This window comes from Linepithema humile, chromosome 1 (assembly GCF_040581485.1).
Source record: "Linepithema humile isolate Giens D197 chromosome 1, Lhum_UNIL_v1.0, whole genome shotgun sequence".
NCBI lineage: Eukaryota > Metazoa > Arthropoda > Insecta > Hymenoptera > Formicidae > Linepithema > Linepithema humile.
The window spans coordinates 11,629,681-11,655,517 of NC_090128.1; the positions used below are offsets into that span (position 1 = coordinate 11,629,681).

The 25,837-nt window shown below is 39.5% G+C and overlaps 1 protein-coding gene across 2 annotated transcripts in view; it reads left to right on the forward strand.

The window, feature by feature from the left end:
• Window positions 1-25,837, forward strand: part of LOC105671998 (nephrin-like) — a 231,301-nt gene that overhangs the window by 39,058 nt on the left and 166,406 nt on the right. For both annotated transcript variants that reach the window (XM_012366643.2, XM_012366644.2), the window contains 2 exons: window positions 1,854-2,051; window positions 24,942-25,074. In XM_012366643.2, the coding sequence (XP_012222066.1) occupies window positions 1,934-2,051; window positions 24,942-25,074 (251 nt within the window). In that variant the 5' untranslated portion in view covers window positions 1,854-1,933. The remainder of the gene's footprint in view (window positions 1-1,853; window positions 2,052-24,941; window positions 25,075-25,837) is intronic.

Below are 25,837 nucleotides of genomic sequence, written 5' to 3' on the forward strand. Positions count from 1 at the left end.
CCTCGCACGAATAAGCTGCATTGTCCTTGCACAAAGGATACCATTCACCTGCCGCGTTTCCTAGATTTCCCACGAGTTTCACGGTACGCGCGTAGAGCTTCGGAAGACCCGAGCATTTTTCTCTCCGTGCACCATCATTACTTTCGTATTCGCGATCCTCTGTTCGACGATGCGCGAAATCTATCGCGGAGAAAAATGCATCGCGAGACGCGGACAATTTTCCGTTATAATCGGTCGATATCTCGCGATCGATTGTGCGTCTGTCGGCGCTCGCGCCGCGACTTCGTTCTTTTTTCTCGCCGAAACCTCGTCATTGTTCCATCTTTTCGCAACGGCAGACATACATATATATCTTTTTGTCGATCAGAGTGCCGGAAAGAATACCCAGAAGAACGGAACGCATAAGCTCCTTTTGTGGAATATTGTCGCTGGTAAACGATTTCACAGGAATCGAGAATACCCAAAAATTCCAGAAAAGTTTTGTGTGTTGTGCAAATGTGAAACAGCTCGCCTGAAATGCACGACTATTTTTCGTTGCAAGTAAACAAGCTTTTTTTATTGTTTAAAATTACTCTGATATCTTTTAATTCATCGTACACACAGATATCGAAAAAATAAATTAAATTTGTGGACAAATATTTTATTGACATAAAATTTTCACATCACGTGATAGCTATATATACCTTAGTTTATTTGAAGTTGTATCTATCTTAATTGATAGAGATTAGATAAAGCAATCTATTAGTCGAAAAAACCGGGAGAAAATCCGAAAATTTTTTTATTTATAGTTGTGTGTAGTAACTCCATGTAAACTCATTGGAAAAACTTTTCGGTGAAAATTTTCAGAAGAGACAAAAACTCGCCAACATTTTTGACGCGTGCCGCGTTGTTTGAAATGATCGATCGGTGCTGGCTTTGTATCAGTCCAGCCTGATAAACCGTTGATCGCTATTAATCCGATACCATAGCACGTGCCGAACGCAGCGGCAAAATTAACAATAACCGCGTCACGCGTTATCAAACGTAGCTATTTGCTACTAAATGCCAGCTACATGTGTCGATGATATCGCACCATGAAATTCCACTGAAAACGATTCGAATAAAACGTCATTCATCAGAAATGCAAAATTAGCCGTGTGAAATTTTTAACATCACAAAATTTGCTTTTTTTGAATTGTAGAAAAAAAAGGGCAATATAAGTCATATTTTGCTTTTTTCCTTCCAAAAACAAATAAAATTATAAACGTATTTGATGTAAAATTTAAAGGTCTAAAATTTTGTACATTGCTTAAATCAGCGCTTGGAATTAGTTGCACATCTTGGGCTGATTCCCGAGACGACACCTCCTGTTTCCCCCACTACAGCCCGGCCGCTGGTAATCGAGCCGCCGATAGCTCTGATTCAGGAGCGTTTTATATTAGAAATAGGCTGGGTTGTTTAGGCATCTCTCAGGAAATCGTAACATTTTCTTTGCTACATTAATAATTAAATGCATAATATATATATATATTTAATTATTAATGAAAATAAACATTATTTATGTAGCGAAGAAAATGTTACGATTTCCTGAGAGATGTCTAAACAATCCAGCCTATTTCTAATATAAAACATTCCGCAGCCATCGGCGGCTCGGTCTCCAGCGGCCGGGCGATAGTAGAGGAACAGATGGCGTCGTCTTGGGAATCTGCTCGAGATGTGCAACCAATTCCGAGCTCTGTAAGGCTTAAATAATTATGGATACATGTAAAAATATGAAAAAAAGTTTTCTTTTTTTTTTTTAATATAATTGTAGAAGAAAATTGCATTTTACTTTATTCTTGTTTTACTGACGAAAATTAATTGTTTGCTTGCAGGGCATCGTCTGAGGATCGAACGAGACGCGAACCACATTAGGATGGTTCGAGGGTGAAATCGCTAAGAGACGTTCGTCAGTATGCTGCGGATATTGATAGTGGTGACGTGCATCGAGATATCGACGCTCGCCAGTGCACAGTCGAAAGGGACCACCTCCTTCGACGACGATGCGAACAGCGATGAACCGGATCATCCAAGTAAGTACACATTCCCCGAAATAACAAGACAAAACTTGTTGCTTCCCATAAACTAGTGGTGAATATATCGTTATAAGCAAAATTTGCTTGAAACGATCAGCAAGTAACCTGCTGCTTGACTTGTCTGCACGTTGGTGCCGTGCAAACCAATTATTAAGGATACGTCTACTTAGTAGTTTGACCGAGTTTCAGGCTACTACACTCGAATGAGTGGCAGTAGATATTGATAAATACAGGTCTGCCAACCAGTCTACTTGCTAGCTCGAATATCGGCTTACAATCAACTACACTTGCAAATATGCGCTCGTTGAAAAAGAAAAACGGTCTAATATTCGAGTAGACGGCGCGAATTGATCGGATAAAATCGAGGGGCGGGGGGGGGGGGGGACTGATTGCAGAGAAACTTATTATCTCTGGTCCGCTGGAAAATTCGAACTTCCGATTCGTTTGATACAATATAGCGAGCATGATGCGTTTTCATACATATATATACATACGTAGGTGCGGCGGGAGGATCAATTTGTTAAAATAGCTGTGGAATCGTGCCTCGGCGCGAGGATGTTCTCTTTTGCCATTCGTGTTGTGTAGATCGAGCGGGGGGGGATGTGGAAACGTCCAAGCGACGGCGAAATGGCGAGAGCAAACCACTCGTGCAAATTGCCGTGTGCGCGCGCGTGCGAAACTTTTCCCCGAATTTATTCGCGTACCGTCTGCCCGGCGGAACGGATATCAAGATTAACGCCCGTAAGTCGGTTGAAAGGAAAGGAAGGCAAAAAGGGAGAGTGTGAAAGAACCGATCCGCACTAACTTCGACGACGAAGTTTCTTCGAAACATATCGAGATCGCAATTACCGGCCGTCGGGCCGGCCCGCAGCGAGAATCGACGGCGAAAGTTACGGAGATCGCGCAGCGCGACCCGGTCGCGCTTTAAATTTCTATGCTTCACTCTCTCACGGAGTTCTCCCGAGAAGTTTGATGATCGCACCGACACGCGAGTGACACCCCTCCACCGGGGAGAATAACTTTCCGTCCCTCTCGTTTTACGGCACGCATTCGCTTGAACGCGGCTATCAGTTTGCTTTAAATCGCATGAATTTTTATGATTTTTCTTTTTTTTCTTTTTTTTTATATCGAGCGATCTTTTATATTCTGCTTTGTTATCCGCTTTGGCTTGCATTTTTCGTTTTATGTTTTTGAGCGCGTTTTATTTGAATGGAAAGAGAATGCGATATGATTTGTATTTTGATTGTTTGCTTACTATTAATGCAAATGCCGATTTAAATGCACTTTTTCTATCGCGTGTCGAACAACTGTTCAACCGACTAAGTACTTTCAACCCGGACGGATCTTGGAGCCTCTTACTAGAGTTCATAAAATAATTAGCTAGGATGAAAGCGATACCGACGAATTATGGGGCCTCGCGTGTCGACCGGTCGTTGGAAGCTTACATGGGAAAAGCTCGGCGCACTTTATAAGTTTCCGCGCACGAGGCCAAACTAATTAGATATGTATGAATAGCCCGAGCGTCGGCAGGGGACATATAATTAATGCGGCCCGCCGGCTAAGTGAGAAATTAATTATAATATGGAAATTGAACCTGTCCCTTTTCTCTCTTCTTCTCTCTCGCTCTCTCTCTCCCTCTCTCTTACACATATACTTGCTTTCTTCCTCTATTTCTACTTGCTAAAACTTTAACCACACGGAGAGAGAGAGTTTCTGTCTTTTGGTGAACAGTAAAAGGTTTTTTTTGACGCAGATGCACGTGTGCAACGTGCGAATGCAACCGTGTTTCGCACAACAGCGCAGTGCTTTCTTCTCGAATATTTCGTCGGGAAGGAAACCTCCTTTATGCATGGTAAAACCATCAACTCCTTGGAACAAATTTATCACCGCGCGTGACCGTCCACATAAACCTCGCAATGGAAAAACTTCATGCAATCCTTTTTCCGGAATTAATTTTGCGCGTAGCTCTATTCCGCTTAATACATTACGATAATGCTATGCCGGGTCAAAATTCGCATATCAGGTAATTTATCAGATTAAATCGTATGGGAGTAAAATTTGAGGTATTTTTGCAGAAATAAAAATGGTATATAATGCGAAGCGTTAATCTGGAAGTGATATTTTGCTTGCGATATGATTAAAATAAGTTTAACTTAAATCTCATTGCAGTCTCTGCGTTCTTATTTATTTTTTCCATTATCTCGCAGATGCGAACTTAGTGAATGTGGCGAATTTTGTACAATCTTGGGAAAGTGTTTGTTCTGCTGCAAGCATTACGTGCTTTCTGTTTGTACAGCGTCGCGTTGTGTAGGTCAGTGACGATGAGCGGGTCGATTCGCATTCCTGCCCCATGTCGCACGTACGCTTTACACGATGGCTTCCTTCTCGAATATTTGTTGCCGAAGAGAAAATTCGCGTAATATACAACCAAGCTACATTTAAAAATGCATTTAAAACTGCATTTATGACGTTATAAATTTTTGCCTTATATTATATTAAGATTGCTGACAAGTCTTTGGTTGAAAAGTAAAAAGACAGAAATAAAAAAATTTATATTCTTACAGAAGAAATCTGCGAGGAAGTACAAAACTATATACAACTATCAAAATTTTTAAGATAAATGAGTATGAATAAATTTAAATTCTCTGTGACGCTTTCTTGATTGTATTAATTTATTTTTTTGGTGATTTATAGAAAGATTTTTTAAGTATAATAATATTCTTGATTACGATAATAATCACAGACCAATAATTTTGCAATTACTAAAATCTTCTACGAAAATAAACCTGCTTGTGTACTGCGATCGACAAAGCAAGGTGTCTACTACTAAAAAAATATGTAGTAATAATGATATCGAATAAATAAAAGTATCGAAATATTGTAATAAATTTAGACTCGCGCTGAGTCGGCGAAAAGAGGATTCCCCGACCGGAATCGGTTTAGTTCGTCGGTTAACTACAGGGTTAACGGTAACCTCGTTGCGCGACCGAGCCCACAGGAGCTACCCGCGCCAACAAGGGGCGAGTTTCGGGCGAAACAACTCCTCCAGGCTAGCTCGGCCGAAGTTACGGGTTAACGGTAATCTCGTTGACGAGACTCCGACGCACACACTCGGAGTCCGTCCGACGAGCTCGACGATTTTCGGGATCGAAACCGCAACGCTCGGGAGAGTGCCAGGCCCTTGGCTCGTTAAAAAGTTCGCGGACGGTAGCCCATCGCAGACGGAAGTTCGTTATCCTCTTCAGGACACTTCGCGGTGATTTCGTCGGTTCTTCAGTTTTTTAAAAGGATAGTTTGATTTCTAACACATTTTTGACTTCACACGAGCTTTTTGCTCGCAATTAAGAAACATGATTAAAAGTAATAACAAAGTAATAACAAAGTAACAAAGTAATAAAAGTAATAACAAAGTAATAATTTGAGGCTCGACAAAATAATACGAATATATAAAAAAATATTTTGTATATATTTTTTTCATACATTTTTAATATAAAAATATCTCATAAACTTGAAAATACAACAAGCGATAATTTACAAGATAAAATTCTGTTCAACAGTCTATTTTTAAAATAAAACAATAAAGAAGACTTTTTCTTTGTTTTGCTGTTAAGTTAGACTATTTGTGCTTACAACTTTAGTTTCTTTTTTGTTTTTAAACATGAAACCGAGGAGAAAATGGTTTGGCCGTAGAAACTAGTGAATTTTATGGCGCAACAACGCGAAAGCTCGAGATCTCATTTTCATAGTTTGACTCTCGAGTACGGAACTTATTCGATTAAGAGCTCCGGCGCTCGTAGTTACAAAAATGCGTCGCGTTGTTCGATTCGCAAATCGGGGTCACCGCCGCGGTCAACGGGCCCCTCTCCCTCGTTAACGAGTTCGCGAGTTTGCCAAAGTCCCGTCTTGGGTAGCCTCGACAACGAGTTGGGGATTCCGCTTAACTCGTTGCTTTGGTAAACTCGAGGACACTTTGTTAAGCTTAATCTCCTTTCACGGTTATTGGGTTTCGCTCTTTACGAACAAAAGGACGCGCAGGCTGTCGAAGGGGGACTTAAGTCCTTCGGGGCGGGATATGCTGACGGCCATATTGCGTCGAGCCTTGCGAAAAACTCATCCAGGATTTTATCAACTTGGCATACTTACCTCGCGAGAGTGGAAACCTCTTGCTGCAATATTTTCTTCGAGCGGGAATTGAGAGATTGATAGTGAAAAAAAAACGTGACGTTTTTGTAGAAAGCTGAGACGTGCATTTGCGCTTATTATCGGGCGAGCGAGTTTTCATGCAGACTCGTTTGAATAGACCTGCTAAAGATACAAAAGGAGATAAAACTGCTTTGTTTCCCTGTATAATTAATTGTTGATATTTTTTCCCGGACGGGACTGAATATAATGAATAATTGAATGAATCTTAAGAGAATACATCGTTTAAAAAAAAACGGATCTTTAAATATATTCTTTTCTACGAAAAAGCGCGCCTTCGAGAAGAGATTTTAATACTTTTTACGTCGTAAACTCTTAAAGCGCATTCTGAGAACACGGCATGCATAGCTATTATATTGCGACGGTCTGACAGCCGGTAGCACGGTCTTAACGATTATCATCGTTTTAATAAAATTTTGCTTCATCAGCATCTCATAAGAAGCGGTTAAGGAAGAAGTTTCTGCCATGGCAGTGACACAAAAGAGTTAACTTGATAAAGGGCACCTTTGTGAAGCCCAACAGATGATGCCAGTGCTTTGCCTAGGATTTAAAGCTTACGTTTTTTTACGGTTGAAATAATACTCTGACAAATAGCATTTTATAAATTATATTAATAAAAATCATTTTAAAAATGCAGAATACATAGAATACTAAAATATAGTAAATGTTTTTCTATTTGATTATTGACTATTTTTATTTGACATATTTGTTTTAATCATTCGGGTATTAATTTTATTTGGAGATTACTTTTTATTGCATTTGCACGCGCGTATGCGGTATCTAACAATCACACTTTTTTTTACTTTGGATTGAACGAGATTTGAGGGGGGAACAATTTAAATTACGCGATAACAACGCATTATTTTTGCGAAATTGAGAACGTCGATATTATATTGTACTGTCACTTCCACGATCGATATTCAACAATGCGACGTCTTGAACAATAGCATGTAAAAAGTACCATAGTTTAAAATTAATCATTGAATTTTGATAAACTTAAAACATTTTTTATTTAAAATATATATGCATCATATTTTTCCTTAAATATCAACCCTTCTCTTTTCTCAAATACTTTATTTCTTGCAATTGCACTTATTATTTTCATGAAATAATTATTGACGTACATATTTAAAAAAATTTTTTGTACAATATTGCAGAGCAAAAATATATAACATATAGAAAAACATTAAAAAGCATTCGATATTTTTGCGGTTGAAAGTTTTCCTTGTTTGAAATGTGTGCTCGTAAAAAAACGTGCATTGTTAAAAACAAATGCGCCAAATATATTAAAAAAAATTCCTGAAAATGGCACGGGACTACCAAAAAATATAACGCTAGGAGATGCTGAAAATATCGCGAATATTTTTAAGTAGGCCGCAATAGAAATGCCGATGCACTGCATATTGCGGATTTCTGTTTTACAGTATGATAAATATTCGATATATTCTGTACGATAGCACGTTATTTCGAAATATTTCGATTTATGAGTCTTCGACTTATTCGGCACACTTGGCAGCGGACACTCTGAAATTTCTCGCGCATTAAAGCGGGTGCGGACAGAGGCACAATAAAAGAGCGGTTCATCTACGTGCCGCAATTTAGGTCGAGGCGACAGGGGCTCGCGATAAATGCATGGCCCTTTAAGTGGTCGCCTCGTGGCGGCGTGAGAAGGGTCTTTCTGGAGAGTCTGGTAGTGAAATACGGTGAAAAAATTGTGCCCACGGGAGGGCGCCGCGGACGAAGAGGCTCGATTTAGATAAAAATTTCCGACGTTTGTCACGCTTTCCCCTAATTAAAGGCGCCGGGATTAATGGAGGCAATTTCCCGACGAGCCTTTGGCTGATCGATCCATCGAGTTTATTTTAACCATTCGAGTTTCTTTCCCGCGTGAGTCGCCCCGTCCGTATCGTTCGGAAAGTTTCGAATTCACCAGGAACATGAGAAGCATCATCGGTCGTCGTTGTTGGTGACCGTTCCGCCTCTCCAGCTCTCGCAACTTCGTCAGCAGTTGCAAGTTGCACGAGCTCCGCTCAGGCTCGCGCGCACACGGGATTAAACTTTTTACTTTCGCGCGGAGAGTAATCGAACGCGAAGGAAAAAAAGCCCCGGCAACCGATGCACCGGCTGTAAATTCGTTAGCATAATGGAACGAACGGCGTGGATGCGCGGTGATGCACTTCATTAATGATGTTGCTAATTCTACCGTTAGAGTACGGTTGGTTTGTTAGATATTGATAGCAGAAACAAGTAATTACCGCATACAATGGTACTATAATGATGTTTGGCTTTGTCATTACTTAGTGCTTGTCGACAGGTGTAACGGTAATGCTCGTCAAAATCCTTATTAATAGTGGGATAATCGTATCTGTGGAAAATGGAATATTTGTCTCACCAATGAATACGTGCATGGTTATCGTGATTATAGTAATTAAAGGCTTATATTCAAACAATTATGCATATAGAGCTTGTGTGAAATATTCCTTTCAATAACGTAAAATTTAATAAATGTTCCTTTAAAATGTTTTTTTATTCCTTATATCAAATATCTCGGTGACTTGACTTTAAATTAAGGTTTTATTAAACTTATTACATTAACTTTCAAGAATACAATTTTTATTAATATTAGCTGCCTGGTTTTTAAAAAGCACTTTATTTGTAATCGCTTATAACTCTGCCTCGGAAACTTGGTACTTTCATATTTTTTTCTTAAATAAAAATTCGCTCCGAAGAGGTAAAAAAAACACCTGCAGATAAAAGAAATGGCAGCGTTTCTAGCAATTCAGTGTATTTTCAAGCGAGTATGCAGCAGGATTGTACGCGAGATAAAAATAATTGAAGTAAATTTCATTAATTGAGATTTTTGCGAGAGCACTCGCGGAGCATAACTTATCAATAGTAATCGCCGAGGTAGCAACTTCGTCAGCGATTCTGCGCGCATTTTGCTCGCTCGATGTACATTTGCGTGGGAGATTAAACTTTTCTACTTGAACGGCGAGGGAATCGGTCGGAACGTAAAAAGGCGCTCAGGCCCACCGTCGCCTGTGCATTTGCGCTAACGTCGAGCTAAGCACAAAAAGGCTGTACCAATTTAATCCGGAAAGGTTACGGCCAATTTAACATTGATACCCGAGGGCTTCGCCGCGAAAAAGTTACGCCGGGCGCGCGGCGCTCTCTCTATCGCTGTGATAATAAATTAAACTTCTCCTTCCGCCATCGACATAGCTCAAGTCTGCTAACTTTTACATTTTCTTGCGACACTCGGACTATATTTCTCATAACGGGATATACATTCGAACCGTAGATATCTGGGAGAGTCGGGAAGTAAGAAGGAGACTTTTATCATTTTTCACGTCATAGATTGCTAACACCATTTGTACCATATGGACCATACATTTCTCACATTTTACAGGATGAAAATGTAAGATGAGAAATACTTCTTAACGAAGTGAAAGAACTTGCCGATAAAATGCATTGAAATGAAAGGAGGTTAAGTAAAAAATAAATTTGTATCGCTTTTTTATTTATTTACATTAAGCATGGGTTGAAATAAAAATTTGTCTTTTTTTACTCTTCTTATCAGCTTTTAAACAAAATTCCCTTGTGGGCAAGTTAATCACTATGTTATAATTTAATCCGCACATTAAACTCTTCCGACCGCAGCGGCGACGAGTTGCATCGCCACCGCCGACATGACGCGGGTGTCGGGAAAAAGTTGCGGACCTTAAAGCACGTGTAAACTAGCTCGCCGCGAAAAGCCACATTAGCGGTTGTGTTTGTCGGCCGCGATAATTTATTTAAATTTTCGCGAAACGTAAATTCGTCAACAACTCCCGCGCGCGGACGGAATTCTCTCGACTAATTCGTTAGGACGAAGCGGTATGGCGGGTTCGTTCCAAACGACATTACGCGTGTTTCCGCATGATATTATCAGCCTTAGCCTTCACCGGGGCGGCACCTAATGAGATTCGCAGAGTCGCAAGGCACACACTTGCCGCTCGTTTCCGTCATAAGCGGCCTCACTGCTGCGCGCACGAATGCGCGCGTGTCTTACACTCGCGGCTATGCGCCCGGTTGTTCGAAACGACGATCAGGCGCCTCTAACGAGTGTTTAAACTAAGCTTGTTAACCAACCACAGATGAGCAAAGGACCGCGTCGCAACGACAGGACGTGTCGGACTTACAAACGACGATCTCCAGGCCTTTGAAAACCGCAACCGTTTTCGGTTTCGTCGCCGTCCGCGCCGTTCATTAAAAAAAGCGCCGTTTCGCGACTTTAAACCGAGCTCGTTAACGACTTCGCAATGTTAACGACGCTGGAAAGCGAAGCTCGTGACTGGAAGATGTATTCTTGGATCCTCGCAACATTGTTTGCGCCGCCTAATTTACTTCTCTCTCTCGTTAAACTTTCGCTTCGTTAATTTTGCCGTTATTAATTCGAAGTGGCTATTTGTTTTCATTTAGTTGTCTTTTTTTTTACGCCACATTTTTATTCATTCTTTAGTTATTGCTGTGTGTAATGTTTCCTTTAATTTTTTAAAATTTTGTCTTTATATATATATATAAAATTTAAAAGAGTATAACTAAAAATTAATAAAAATATAAAAAAAGAATATAAGCTGCTTACAAAGAAAAATTTCTTTTCTCAAAATTACTACGATATGCTAATTATCTCAACAATATTGTCGTTATGCATTATAAGAGCCATAATCTTGTTTTCTAATTTTGATTATCTTGTTTTCATCATTATGGAAGAAAAGCATTTTGCTTCGGCGTATAGATTACTGCTGTAAAATTAACCTCTTGGGACACACGCCCGTCCTGAAATAAGCGATTCATTTATGACGATAAACTTCCGAAAACACGAGACTCATTTAACAAATTTTGCTATACTATGATTGAGTTTCGCAGAGTTCGTAGCATGTTATGTTGGCAATCTAATGCAACTCGACTATTAGCTGAATGCCAGGCGCAGCTGGTGAACTCGGGAATCGCTTCCAGTGTCGGGCAAATATTCAAAGCTCAAAACTCGAACGTGATGGACTCGCCGTGACGGGAATTAATTACTGTACACGTAGTGTATTATTATCCACAATCATTTGCTTTTAAATGGGAAAAACAAGAAATTTATTAGAAAAATATTCAATGTTAAAACTGAAAAATTTGCGAAGAATGCCTAATAACACAAAGAAAAAAAATTTGTTCCAATTTTGAAATGACGAGTCTATAATGACAGAAAATAGTAAAATTTGCGTTTTGCTAAAAGTACTTTTTTTTATAGGCCTTTGTACGTTCTCAACTCTGCATAGCGTGATCAATTCTTCTTCCTCTCTCTACTTTTCCTGCGCGATATTCTCTTTACAATTCTACTCTTCTTCGCTGCACCGCCACTGCCCAGCGGCGGCGCTTCAGCACTTCCAGTAGTTCCGGTCGGGCCGACAACTCGCACTGCGGTTTATGAATTATGAGCCGTGATCTGTGCAAAGCGACGAATTGGTGAAGGAGAACGGGAGAACAAGAGAACGAGTGAGAGAGAGAGAGAGAGAACGGCATGACGAGCGCGAGCGCGATGACGCACTGTCGCCGTTGTCAAAGGGACACGAGCTAACTCGTAATTAATCGAGTTCCGCCCGCGGACGTGCGGCCGAGTATTCCCACGAGCCGGTTTTCTATCGCCGTACTTTGTGCCTTGTGTTTTCCAAACCGGCCTGCCGCCGCCAACCGGCTTTTAATTGATACGCCCTGCTCGTTAGCCGTGCCGCCGGCTTCGCTCTGTCCCACTCTATCTCGCTTTTGCTTGTTGTCTCAAATGCGCCGCCGGCGAGAGGCCTCGTGTGTGCAAGTGAAGCGTAACTCGGTCAACTGTCCGCACCACAATGATACATTTCGCCGAAATTTTGTCGAGAAATAGATTTTCGCAGTACGATGACAATTACGCAAATATCAAAGTTCTATAAATAAATTCGAAACTTGCAGGATTGGACGTATATTAAAATTGTCTGATTAGTCTTTAAAGTAATATTAATGGATTGTATTTCTTCTTTTCCACAATTTTTATTCAGCCAAAGGAACATTGTAAGCAATGTATGATAAGAAAAAAGACATTTTTCGATAAATTTTAGTTGCACAACTAATTACTTTTCTCAATAATCATATTCAATATTTACGGTTACAACTATTTTAATCGCGCAATCTTCTTCGCTTTATTCTAAATGTAAGGAACAGGAATTTAAGTAATTAAGCGTCGAGTTAAATCTTCCCCGGCGGGAGAAATCAGATTTAAATTACTCGCACGGACGCATTCGAATTACTCGCGCCAAATATTTCCCGATAATTACCTTTTCGTGAGACGCCCGCCGTCGTCCAACACGAACGCTATGGATGATAAAGAGAATTTCTACCAGAACTCGGACCGCAGTTCTTCGCAATCCGTCTCAAAGGTGATCGGCGCACCTCCGCCTCTTCGCAAGGGAAACTTTGCAGCGCGTATATCTCCGGGCGGGACGAAGTAGTATGAGTCGACCGATGGATCGCCTCGAGGCGTCCGAAGTTTTAATTAATCGGGAGCACGGGCCTCGAGGTATTTTTATTAATTTTCTCTGCGTTCTCTCCTCTCTCTCTCTCTCTCTCTGTCTCTCTCACCATCCCTCCCTCCCTTCCTCTCTCTTTTCTTTCTTCTCTCCCCAGCGTCAGTATCCCGGACAAGCCCGGTCGAGTCAGCTCCTACTCTCTTCAGAAACCTGTAGGAGGATAATTGCGCCGAAGTTTTAACGGTGTACGCGCGAGTCCGGGCGAGATTACGATTATCTCGAGTAAACTTTCTACGTATCTCGAGGTACGCGCGACGCATTTCGCGAGCAAACACGCCGTCGCGAGAGGAAGAAAAAAAAAGTCGTCGGCGGAAATACGTCACGATAATTCTGTAAATTTATGGTGCTGCGTGCTGCAAGAAGTACTTAACTGGCTTTTCTTCGAATTATCGTGCTCCACCGCGACAACGTAAACGCAGACCGTACATGTAACGGAATTTGCATTTTTCAAATTAACATTATGATCGTAATTAATTATAATAATTGATATTTTGATGAATACATTATGTGGATTTATGAGTTTCGTGTAAATCGAAACTTGCGTTGGGTTTACTATAATGATACAGCGCGCGATTACAATATTTCATAACAAACAATTTACACTGACTCTGTGAATATTAACATGTACAATATATTTGTGTTAAATTGTAGAGTGAGACGAATGACGCGCGATAAGGACACGATGTATTCTGACCGTTGTTATGATCTTCGACCGAGCCGCAGAATTGCATCGGCGAATATCGCGCTGCTAGATCCGGAGACAGATTTGTGATATTGCTGCGACAACGATTAATAACAGTGATAGATTTGTCGCATGTCTGGATTAGAATCTGTGACTACGGTCGGTCGAGCTGTAGTGTGACATCGCATGCGATGCACGTTTAACTATTTATGCGTGGTAGTTGCTCTGACGAAATAGACTGTAAAACTAATTGTACATAATGGCATATTTTCCATACACCGCGCTATTTATCTATTTAGAAATGTCAGGCTTTTACTTTATAAAAGTATTTAACTTTTTTCTATTTGCAAATATTTATTTTATCTTATTTCTATAAAAATTTTTGAAATATTTGAGAATATTTTATATAAATGTTTGCGAAAAATGTATATATATTAGTAAACAAAAAGTAGCGTAGAAAAGTGAATTAAAATTGGAAATGTTAAAATTACAAAAAAATTATTCAACATTAAATTAGCTTTTATCTATATTCTAAGAATTAACAATAATTAGTAATTTATAACTGTAAGTTATAAAAAATAATTATTAACCAGAAGCATTATAACTTGAAAGTAATTATATTTAATCGAGTGAGTTTTGGATATCTTTCGACTTTTTCTTTTTCTGATGATCTATGATCAGAATTAAAATATTAAATAAAGTAGTAAATGTGTGTGTGTGTGTGTGTGTGTGAAGTTAGAAACATCAAAACATATTTATGCAACACCCGCATAAATAGTGAGCAGCATTTCAATAGTGTGCACTAATTAGAATCACGTAGAGTCTGAAAGCAGATAGCGTGACATAACTGTCGTGCAGGTCAATCCGCATATCTCGCGTCGTGAATATCGATCGGATAAATACGGGACGCGTAATGTACCGGCGTATGCGCTGCGTGCAAATGAAACTCACACGATGTTCTGGGATCTGACATAATGCATGCGGAGATTGTCGGAGGAAAGATCGTATCGAGTACTCGGAGTCGAAGGCATTGACATTTCGTTGGAATTGATAAACTCTCGAGGTGCCAGAATGTTATCTCTTTTGAATAGCATGGATGACAATATGATTACTTTTGTATTCAACTGATTGTTGTACCAAATTGATTATTAATACTGCAGTTTAGATAAATAATGGTTTTATGAAAATCTCCAGTAATAAATTTGATGTTGAAATTATTGCTGAAGAATAGGCATTTCTATAATGATATTCAACTTACAAACGCTTGTATTCGCGTGATTTCATATGAAAATTCGAACGAGATTGCACTTGTAATTTCCGCTGACTGACGTTGATATTCGCAGAAATCATCGGTTGAAAATTTTGCACGTATTGCAAGAAATTTTAAAACGTTCGCCCAATATAACGCATTTTCTGTTATAATGGCGCTCGAATAATAAACCCGCTTTAATAATGCACTCATTAATGTCGTTACTTTTATTACATTATCGCGCTCCGGTTCGACCCGCGCGATACGCGTGTACGCCGCTCCGGAGCGGTACGCTGTCTGTTTCTGAAAAATTCATGGATCCAGTTAATTGCGCGTTGGACGAGTTTATTCGTCCTATTTCGCCGCGTACGTTTCGAGCGTTTCGCATAATAATTCGCTGCGGCCTCCCACACGAGCATGGCACTCGATGCAATTAGCCGGACTGCTAATTACGATATTTCTTTGTTGCTTCGGTTCGTTTTTCGCCAAAACTCATTTTCCGACAGCCGTGCGTCGATTCGATGATAGCAGAACAATATGAATTGAATGTAGCATTCTCGTTCCGTCTATTTAATTGCTTGTTGCTCTTTTTATTCTCTTTCTCTTATTATTTTAATAATAACTAAGTATTTGTTATGTTATTGATGTTAAAATTACAAATATTTTTACATATAGCTTTACACAACAAAAATTCCACGATAAAATAATGCAGGAATATTCTTTTATTAATATAAAAATTATCTCCTAATCTTAGTTATCTTTCTTTAAGTATGCGCGCTCTAATTTGTAAACCGCCAAACCCCACGATGGTATGTTGTGGTATAATGGCGTACATGCCTATAAAGTGCCTGTGATAATCGAGGTCTGCTATCACATCCTCTTTATCGCCTCGTTGCCGCACTGTTATTCCTTCCGACTTATATATCGAGACGATGTCGAGAGAGTAGCGATTCCTCGCGGTTCCTCGACGCTTTTAATTAGTTTCTAGACTCATTAATTCTATATCGCTGCGCGCGAACGATATTGCGTAAGAGGAGACTCGTTTTGCGCAAATATTATTTAATATAAGCATGCAGATTTAATGTAAACAATGTAGTAATGTTTGCAATGATATTTACGTTCGACATGAGAGAAATAAACGAGCAATGCGAAAACATATTGCGGATACTATATATCATATCGGATTTATTTCCGCGCAATTGTAATTAATCCGTTATTTCTGGCATCATAAAAATAAATGCAAATTGTGCGTATTTGCAAATCGACTTGCCATTGCATTTTTCCTGAAGAAATCAGATTTAATCTTCTCTTATCGTCTGTTACGGAATTTATATTTAAAATATGAAAACTAAATATTAAAATAATTATTACGACACTTTTAATCAAGTCTTGTGTGTATATTTTGGAAATTTAGTGGCGCGTAAATGCGCTCTATGGCGTATCTTTCGGGTCAGCAATGGCACTGACGGATATTCGAGCAAATTTTGATCATCCGAATGAGTATAAACGTAGGGATTAAACGCACACGTATATTTATGTGAATGCGCCGCCGCGACGAGAACGGGCTGGACGGCGCATCGAATGGGCTCTCAATCTGATGGATGCATTTAATGCATCGTGCCGGATGACATGAAAAGGCGAAACCGATTTCATTCGGCGAATACCCTTCGGCCCGTAAATTCCCGATGTGAATAAATCACAAGGCCTCGGTTACTGTATGACGAGTTTGACTCGCGCCGATCGTTATTTTTGGTGAGATTGACAGGAGAGCGCAAAGTGTCAAGAGTAAAGTTTGAATTCAAAAATTAAATATCTAGAAAACGAACGTGCCATTATAAAGATTGTAAATTAGAACTCTTGAAAATTACGTGACTGCGATAGACGGAATAAATATTATATAAACTTCAGATTGATTTTAAATTTGAAACGTCACTCTAGTTGACATTCTTCGAAAGATTGACAGTGAAGAATAAAATGAAAGCCCAGCTCAAAACTACTAATTAAAATTCTGATAAATTATACAGCCACGTTGCAGCAAAATTTCTATTTATTTGATTAAGATTGATCAATAACTGCTACATGATAAATTTAATATTCCGAGCGCCTTCTAGCGCCGGTTATTATTTATCGCAGGATTGAAGCGACACAATGCTCAAGATAAAGCGCGCAAAGTGCGGGACGAAAGAAGTAGAACGATGGTGCGCGGCACTTAAGACCGCTAAAGCTATTAAGACTTAAAAGTTACGCGGATGCCGGGCGTAGATAAAATAAACAGAACAGGAACAGGAAGCGTTTTCCGAACGGTCCATTATAGTTATATGTACAATATTTTATGCCGTCGCGGCCTGCTCGATCGACCGCGTGAAAAATCGCTTTCCCGAGTAAAGCCCTCGCTTACTGCGTCGCGATATATTTCCCAGGACGGCGACGACGCCATTTCCGAGCACTCACGGGTAACCGGCCGGCTCACAGGACACGGAAAGATATTGGAAGCGTCGTAAAGCGCGATGTTAATTGCCGCGAACGCCGGAAAATGCTGGGAAAGGCAAGCTTCTCAAGAGTCGCGGCGGCCGGCGCCGGCGTCGTCGTTTTATCGAAGAAACAGAAGAGTAAATGGGAGAGTAAACAAGTATTCGAGGAATCGCTCTTGGTGGAGATGGGAAAATCTTCCGGCTAGTTTCGCGAGGGCTGTCCTAATGCCGCATTATTATTCCATTAAGAAACAACGGCGTTCTCACTCGACAAAGATGATTGAAAAGCTGAGAAAGAAAGTTAAATCCAAACTTGTTTGCGTTGGAAGCGTTGTTTTATGTTAAAATCTGAACTTACGTGACTAGAAAAATGTTTAAAGGCTTTTTAAATCAGAAGTCCAGAAAATACTTCATCTCTCTGTAAATAGTGTCGAAGAACACAATTTATAATAGAAAATTTGGTTAATCTCGAACATTTTATATAAAATTGCTATAAATCAGGGTACCGAGTTGACGTCGGCTATTACGCTTTTCATTTTAATGAGCGGAATGTACGTTAAAAAATTGAACTTCCCGTACTTAACCGGTTTTTTCTCCTCGATTCTTCAAATTGACGGCAGTAGAGCGTCGGATAAATGATCGAAAGTCTCGTGCCCGTTTGCCCCCTCTCTTCGTTCTCCTCTTACCGCACGATGGATCAATTAATTATACGACTGACAATGACGGAGCCCGGAGGAGAGTTCTTTTTGAAAATATACTCCGTCAACAATTCGCCGCGCACGATGATTTATGATTTCCGGATTTCTCACGCGGGCTGAATTCGTGTCCGGAGACGGATTCAACGTCCGGAAAAGCGACGCGCCGGCCGAATGCTGGCGGCGGGAGGACGGCCATGGAAATGGGGTAATTTTTCGGGCACGAATTTGGCCCGGTAATAAGGATATCAATCAGTCGCGCCTAATAAAGCAGCGAGGGTCGATGATAAATGGCGCAATAGAGGTGGTTTGCGCACGGAATTGAGCCGAGGGTGAAGGAGAGAGTGAGAGCGAGAGAAAGAAAGGGAAAGAGAGAACAATCTTGAGACTACGTACGTACGCCGGGAGTATTGTACAAACAGCTCGGCACGTAATTCGAAAAATTAAAGAAGCGAAGGAAAAGAGCGGTGAGCGCGCCGGGCTGGAGCGGAGACGGACGTACGGAACGAAAGAGGAAAGGATTTACGTTACTGTGGATGAAAGGGCGGCCGTGTATATATAGATTTACCGTGCCGGTGCTGAATAATGCAGTCTCTGACGTGATCTTTGCCATTTTCTCGGATACAATTTCTCGTGGAAAGCTCGAGTCTCGCGAGGCGGAGAGAAAAAGAGAAAAAGATAGCAGACTCCACCTCAATTACATCGATTCCTTTCTGTTTGCTCTTTATAACCAATCTCTCGAGTATACGCTTCTTTTCCTTTCGCGGTCACCGTGAGCGCGGGACTAGAAAAGAATATATAGGAGTGCTCATGGCGGAAGAGGCGGGCGAACGGGGAGCAAGAATCGCCGTTTTTCACAAATCAGCGATTGGAAATGAGATTCGATAGTGGCGACTTTTATAAATCTTTATACCGTCATGCAGTGGAGGAATCAATATTTACATAAAATGTTCACGGAGGCTACGAAAGGATATTCCTTTTAACGTGATTAAATGTCGTACTGCGAATGTGCTGTATGAATGCTGCTGATTATACAAAATGTGGCGCGCGGGCATTGGAGATACCTTTTAACTACAGATTCTTTGAAATCTTTCAAAAATTTCAATTATATTATTGTTTAATTCATTTATTTATATTTACTTGTGTGAGATACACATTTAAATGAATTTTGAAAACGTATTACCTTCACAATTATTTGCTTTAGTAAAGTTGCAATTACTTTATTAAATGTATAATATCTCGTTTTATCCGACATTTGCATACGACGTTGCCGTCACGTTGATAGATTCTCCTAATTCTCTGCTCGACTCTGCAGAGATTTGTCGCGGGATCTAAATAAATCTTCTCCTGCTTTAGTCACGCACGAAGACTTACGGGATGACATATCCGCGCGAGAACTTGCAAAGCCGCCTTAGCGAAATATTCATCTACTCTCTGGCGAATTTTACGGGGAGCTGCCGCGGCCATCGAAGCGGCGACGAGCTCACGGCAATGGCGGGATTTCCTTTGCCGCTATTCACAAAAGTCGAAAGTTTTAGCTCTTTGTCGCGTGGCAACGGACTTCGATTCAGCATTTCGCGTTTTACTCAGCACATTTCTTTTTTTTTTTTTTTTTTTTCCAAAACTTTCGTTTTGCATATCACGTTCGTTCAAACGCGCTGTTTTTCTCTATGGTAGAATAAAAACTCTTAAAGGCTGATCTCTGCAGGATTGTGACTATGCGCCTTTTACTGCGTCACGCCGACGAAAGGCTGCGAACGTGTCATTCTCGCTCGAATAATATCGAATCGTCGATTTTGACTTACACGTGCAAGTTTCTACTGTTATCGTTTGAAAAATGATATTCCGTGACCTGCGCTCGGACACAATCGGTGCACGATCCTTACGTCGAAAGAGTTATAGATGCTTTTCGATCTTTCCGATTTTGTCGCGACATTTCCCATATATTCTACATGGGAAAAGTATTTTTAATACTTAAAATTGATTATTTCCTAATTGTGGCAGAGTATCGTAATTTATAAGAGGAATAATTGAATAAATTTTTTTATTAAAGTTTTTAAAATGAAAGATTTAATTGAATCTTTTTAATTCTTGCATAGGAAAGATTTGAATGTGTCCGAGTATAGTTTTTAAATATTTTATGAGTAGTAACAATTTTTCTAACTATATTAAAAAATATATAGTTCTCAAACTAGTTGCCAAAAAATAGAGCCAATAGATATTTTGAAATATTTAACGCGACCGTGTCGCATTGATAAATTGCAAACATTTTAAAATGGATTCAATTAATTTTATCTTTATATATTCATCTTTATATCTTTATCTTTATGTATTCATAATTAACTTAAAAGCTTTAGATTGACATCTAAAAACCCGAGTAATTAAGATAGTTGCGGCTCAATTTCCCTTTTGGTTCATTTCCTCGTATCGTTTTATATTCTCTCTTTATTCTTTTACTCCTTTGAGCGGCTTTCCGTTCTCTCTCTTTCTCTTTCTCTCGTCCTTTTTCTCTGTTTCGCCGCCACGGCTATAAGGTATGGAAAAGATATTTCATGCGGTCCATTCCTTCCGCCCGTTATTCCCGTGCGCGCAGGCCGGAAGGCAATTACCGGCTGAGAAATGTCTACAAAAGTGGAACGTGCGGGGGTGGAAATTTCGGGAGGTCCCGTGCCCTTTGTGCCCAGCCGCATTTTAATTGCCCTGCCTCTGCCTTTTCTCTTCCTTTTTCTCCGTACCGCGAGAGAGTGTCACGGCCAGACCTTTAGGGGCTCGAGGATGCCGTAAAATATGATTATTCGATTGGCGCCACAAAGGATTCTTCTTAACACTACAAAGCAGAAGATGGGTTCACTGAAGTATTTTATTCAACTTAGTCCATTTTCTTATTTGTATCGATCTGCCGATATTTCAGTTGAAAGAAAACAATTTTGTTCGACTAGTTGGAATAATCTTGTTTTAATAGTCACATAAATTTTTGTTATAATTTAATAAATCGTTTATAAAGTAATTTTTTTTATATTTTTGAACAATTGCATGTAATAATAAAATATTAATTATTAGCAAATTATTTACCCAGCTAAATAAAGATTTTATTGTCAAGGGAAAATTTTAAAATAATATGCACATAATTTTGAGTTGAATTAATTAACATCGGTAAAATAATAGAGTGGCAAAAATGTTATTTCAATAATGAATCTAAAGCATTATATTATATGTATATTATATTATATATTAATATCAAAATCTGCCATTGGAACTTTCGTCGCGTAATTAATACAGACAAATGCTTGGAACTCTGAATAAGCCAAACGCACTCTTCTTTTGAAATCCGGAGATGAAATAAAGAATAGAACTGATATTTAACCTGAGCTGCTTCTTTTGCGCGTTTCATAGGATTCAAGTCAGCGTCTGGCAGGGAGATAATTACGTAATAAGAAATCCGTCAGAGAATTTCGCGGCAGGTGATCTCAAACAACAGTCGTCTACCGGAGGTTTCGCGGTTTTCCGGTTTTGTTAATTATACCAGTCAACGGAAGTGTCACCGGCAGAGCCTGGCCGGCACTTCCGCTCGACAACGTGCATGTAGGACGTCATTGTCCCACGAGAAATTTAATTTAAATCGCGGCTTAACACGCGTCCGACGGCTACCTCTAGCGCGGCGCTGTTAAAATGAGACATAACTCCTTCCCCGTTATTAAGTAACGAAGTTCGCACGCGTAATTAATTTTGAATCATAAACACTGCGGTGCGCTTGTGAGCCGGTGATGTTAAGTAAATGAGAACTCATAAACAGTCATAATTGTCGTGTTCTGTTGCTTATTATTAATTTTATAACACATATAATGCATGGAGCATGTTTGAAACTTCTAATTATTAATATCAATGATGATGGGGAGAAGTTTAATTATAAAAATAAATAATGTTTTCAAATATAATTAAACAATTATATATTATATTATTAAAAAATAATGTATTGCACTTTTGAAATTAATTCGATTCTTATTTGTTAAAATATTTAACGTCGAAAACTATAAATTTATAAGAAACTGGCACATAATTAAACTTTTTACGGTTAAAATGATGCCAGATGGTAGAAAACGTGGTGATTTTTTGACACTGTTTTTATATTCAGGTGGTATCTTGATGTAAGAATAATTCTCTCGTCAAGCATTCGCAACAGACGCACGTACGCGGCACTCGGAAACACGTTTCATCTCTGAATGTCACTGCGAAAGCAGGTCTTGCAAACTCGACCGCGTCTTAGAATGTAATTCGAGTCAGTTTTATTGTTCAAAAGACAATCTCGCGTGCAATCTGCAGACTCGTAGGTTTGCTACTCGTTCGTTCATTGAGTCATGCGCAGTCTTCTTTTTTCCTATTTTCGATCCGGCAGTTTCATAAAACGAAACTCGAGGGACTTTAGTCGATGTTGAGCCCTCGGATAACTGTCGGGTTAGTATCCCGTAATGCGACGTGTAATCCGTGTATCGATAGCTCGTTACATGCTTGCCGAGAAACTCTGAAGCGTAAAAATCCGCGACACTGCGACGTCGCAACCCTTCAGGCGCAACTGTTGCTGCGCCGCAGAGCGTTGCCGTCGCCGCCGCTTTTACTTGGCAGACGGCGATATTTTTCGTTTCGCGAGATATCAACCACGACTATAAATCCATCCGAAGCAGAAAATCGTATCGTAAAATATTGAGATATCCGTTTCCACGTGTGTGACATGTATGCAAGAACGTATGTTCGTGTGCATTATTGCTTGCCGCTCGAAATCACATTCGGGATTATGTGCTCAGTTGAAATTTAACCCTTCGCGGACTACGTACAATACGCTCGATTCAAGGCTTCTCTCACGTCAGATTCGTGCTCCATTTGTTACTATAAAACGTAGCTTTATTTTCTTTTTTATTCGATTTAAATCGAACTGCTAGATTTATGGGTTACTCGCAGTGGAAAGAAAGCGAAGTTTCTCACCGATTATAGATAGTGTTGGCTTTTTCGGTGATTTCGATCGATTAATGGGTTTCGGATAAAAGAGCAAGAGAAAAATTTTTTTAATTATTTTATTTAAATGTATTTTTTTAAATTGTGACAACATATACGCAGCTCAAAAATCATAACTTTAATATAAGGTTCTGTATTTTTTTCGATACGTTTTTTTTCAAATGATAAGTTTTCTACAAGAATAAAAACGTCTTGATTTGTCTTTCAAGAAACGGACAATTTTAAAGAGTTTCAAATACGTTGTCATGCGGGCGCATGACAACGTATGCGCTGCAGCTTTTGCTAAGATCGGCGAGTCTTCCGTCGCGAATTTCCTTCGCAAAGGAGCACGTAGTTGCATAAAGTCGTTGTAACGCCGACGTAAATGCAATACGTGTTTCCGCGCGAAAATGCATGCATGGGGCCGTCCTTTCGTCGACAAGCACCGGCGCGATGTCGACTTAAGCGAATTCCAGGCGAGAAAACCCATCATGCCGCCGCCGGTTTTCCTCGCCGAACTATCATTCCGCGGGCTTGCGGGAAAATAAAACGTAAAGTCGCCCGCAAATTTCGGAAATTGCCCTTGTTACCACAGCGCATAAGTGCGTTACCGCGTTCGCTATAAAAATTTAGACGATAGTTTGGAACCGGTTCATATGGTTCGTTTTTTCTTTCTCTAATATCATAGGTAAGGTTTTAGTCTTAAAGAATATGGAGAAAGAGAGAGAAAGATGTAATGAATGATCGTTTTGTATCGTAAGATAACACGGTAATTAATGATGAAATATTCTGCTTGAAAATTTATTTCTAGTAAGATTAAATAAGCACGCGGATATTAAGAGCGCTGCATATTTCTGATTACGACTTTATATTTAAACTTATTAATATTAACAACTTTTTATAACATATAGTATACATCGTAATATTTTTTCGATATTACGTAAAAGTGGCTACCATTAATTAGCGCAAATATTGTATCCTATTGTGCTCTGTATGAAAGATCAAAGGGTTACCCTTTATTAGCAACATCGCGGTCGACATTGCGGTTGACATAGCGATCTTGCCAGTGCGGATCGGAAAATTCCTGTCGCAGGCAAGGATTAAAAGAGATTTACGCCAAGGGATTATTCATGAGCCCTTGCAAGAGAGGAGGTTGCTCGATAAAAATCTGCATTATTGTCGGAAATGCTCGTCGAGGGGCTTGTCGAACGATGGAACAGAAAGTGTCGTGAACCGTGCTCAAGGAGCTACTTTAAGTCGAACGACCGATTTTCTTTATCGTTCACTCGACTTTATTACTGACTTTCCTTTCAAATCGCGAGCATTATAATTTTATGTATTATGCTTTAAAGATTCACGTCTTGCATATGTATGTTACGTTATATTGTGGAGGCCATATTGGGATATATATCGTATGAAATACGGATGTTCTATTCCTTTTTGCGAGAACATTAATGTTCGAATTAGATAGCACCGTTAACTCGATATCGCCATAGTTATGGTACTCTTAAACGTGCGAAGAATTTGAGAAATAAAGACTACACGTGAAGACACATTTTCTGAATTTCGATTTTATTCGTATAAATATGTAGTTGAATATACAGAAGCAATGCAAAATATGTTTTATCGTAATAAAGTGTATCGTTCAGTGCAGAGTATTCCAGACGGCGTAATCTCAAAAATAATATCACATAAATTTCACACAAAAACAAAAATGTACAAAACTTGATATTTTACTTTACATTAATCAAATTGTCGCGTAAAATTTGAATATTTCACGAAGAAATGCATACATGTTGAAATTATGAAGTTGATAAAATGTGAATTTATGAGCGGAAATCTTGCCAAGATTCTCCGACATTAGAGAGAGTTTTGAATATCTCGAGGGATCGAGGATTGTTGCGGGCTGCCTAAAAAATCCATAACTTTTTGTTATCTGACTCTTCGCTTCATTATTCTTTGTTTTCTCGCGGCGAAATGGTCGTTTCTCTAAACGAACCGTCGATATTTGTTTCAGTACCCATGGAGTCGATACAGGGGGTGGCAGGCCAGAGAGCGATTCTGCCGTGTAACATACAGCCCCGCGAGTCGAACGACGCCGTCTCTATGGTGCTCTGGTTCAAAGAGGACAGCGGCGAACCCCTGTACAGGTAAGCCGCATTGATATTTATGAGCGATGGCACCCGTAGCGCTCGTTCGCTCAGTCTCGACGCGAATCTCTATGGCGCCATAGATTTCTAAGCGGCCTTAACCGTTCAAAGAACGGATAGCGTTGCAAATACGCCGGGATCTAGAGTTAAATTCGGTATCAGAAATCTTCTTTATGAAGTAAATCGTTATTATCCGACGTGATATATAATATACTTTATACATATTATTTTAATTTCGTAAAAATTGCACTGTCAAAATGCATATTACGATTTTTATTGCTACATTGAAAGACGTGGAATTAAATCAAAGACAATTGTTTCACTGAAATTATTTTGAAAATCTTTAGATGAAAGAAGTGAGTGATGTAATTGAATAATGGAATAGTGTAGATAATAAGATTATAAGAAGAAATATAATAAGGATGAAAAGGAATGGCAATAAGATAAGGGAAAGAAGACGTTAAGAACAAAAAAGATTGAATTTTACTGCATCCAGTTTGTGAAGTTATCTCATTTAGTTTCTCGCGAAAAGACATACGTTTACATACGTGTCGCAAGGCAATCGCTCGTGCACAATGTTACATTACACACGTCGTTTTGATTTTCACGCCGCGACATTACGGAAAGAGCGTCTGTCAGTCACGAAATGACGTTGTTATCGAGTAAATGTCACGAATCATTTGTGTCATGTTACGATCACGTATCAAATTGCGGAATAAAACGATAATTTGCAATAACTTCGTTCAGTTATTACCGCGACGGC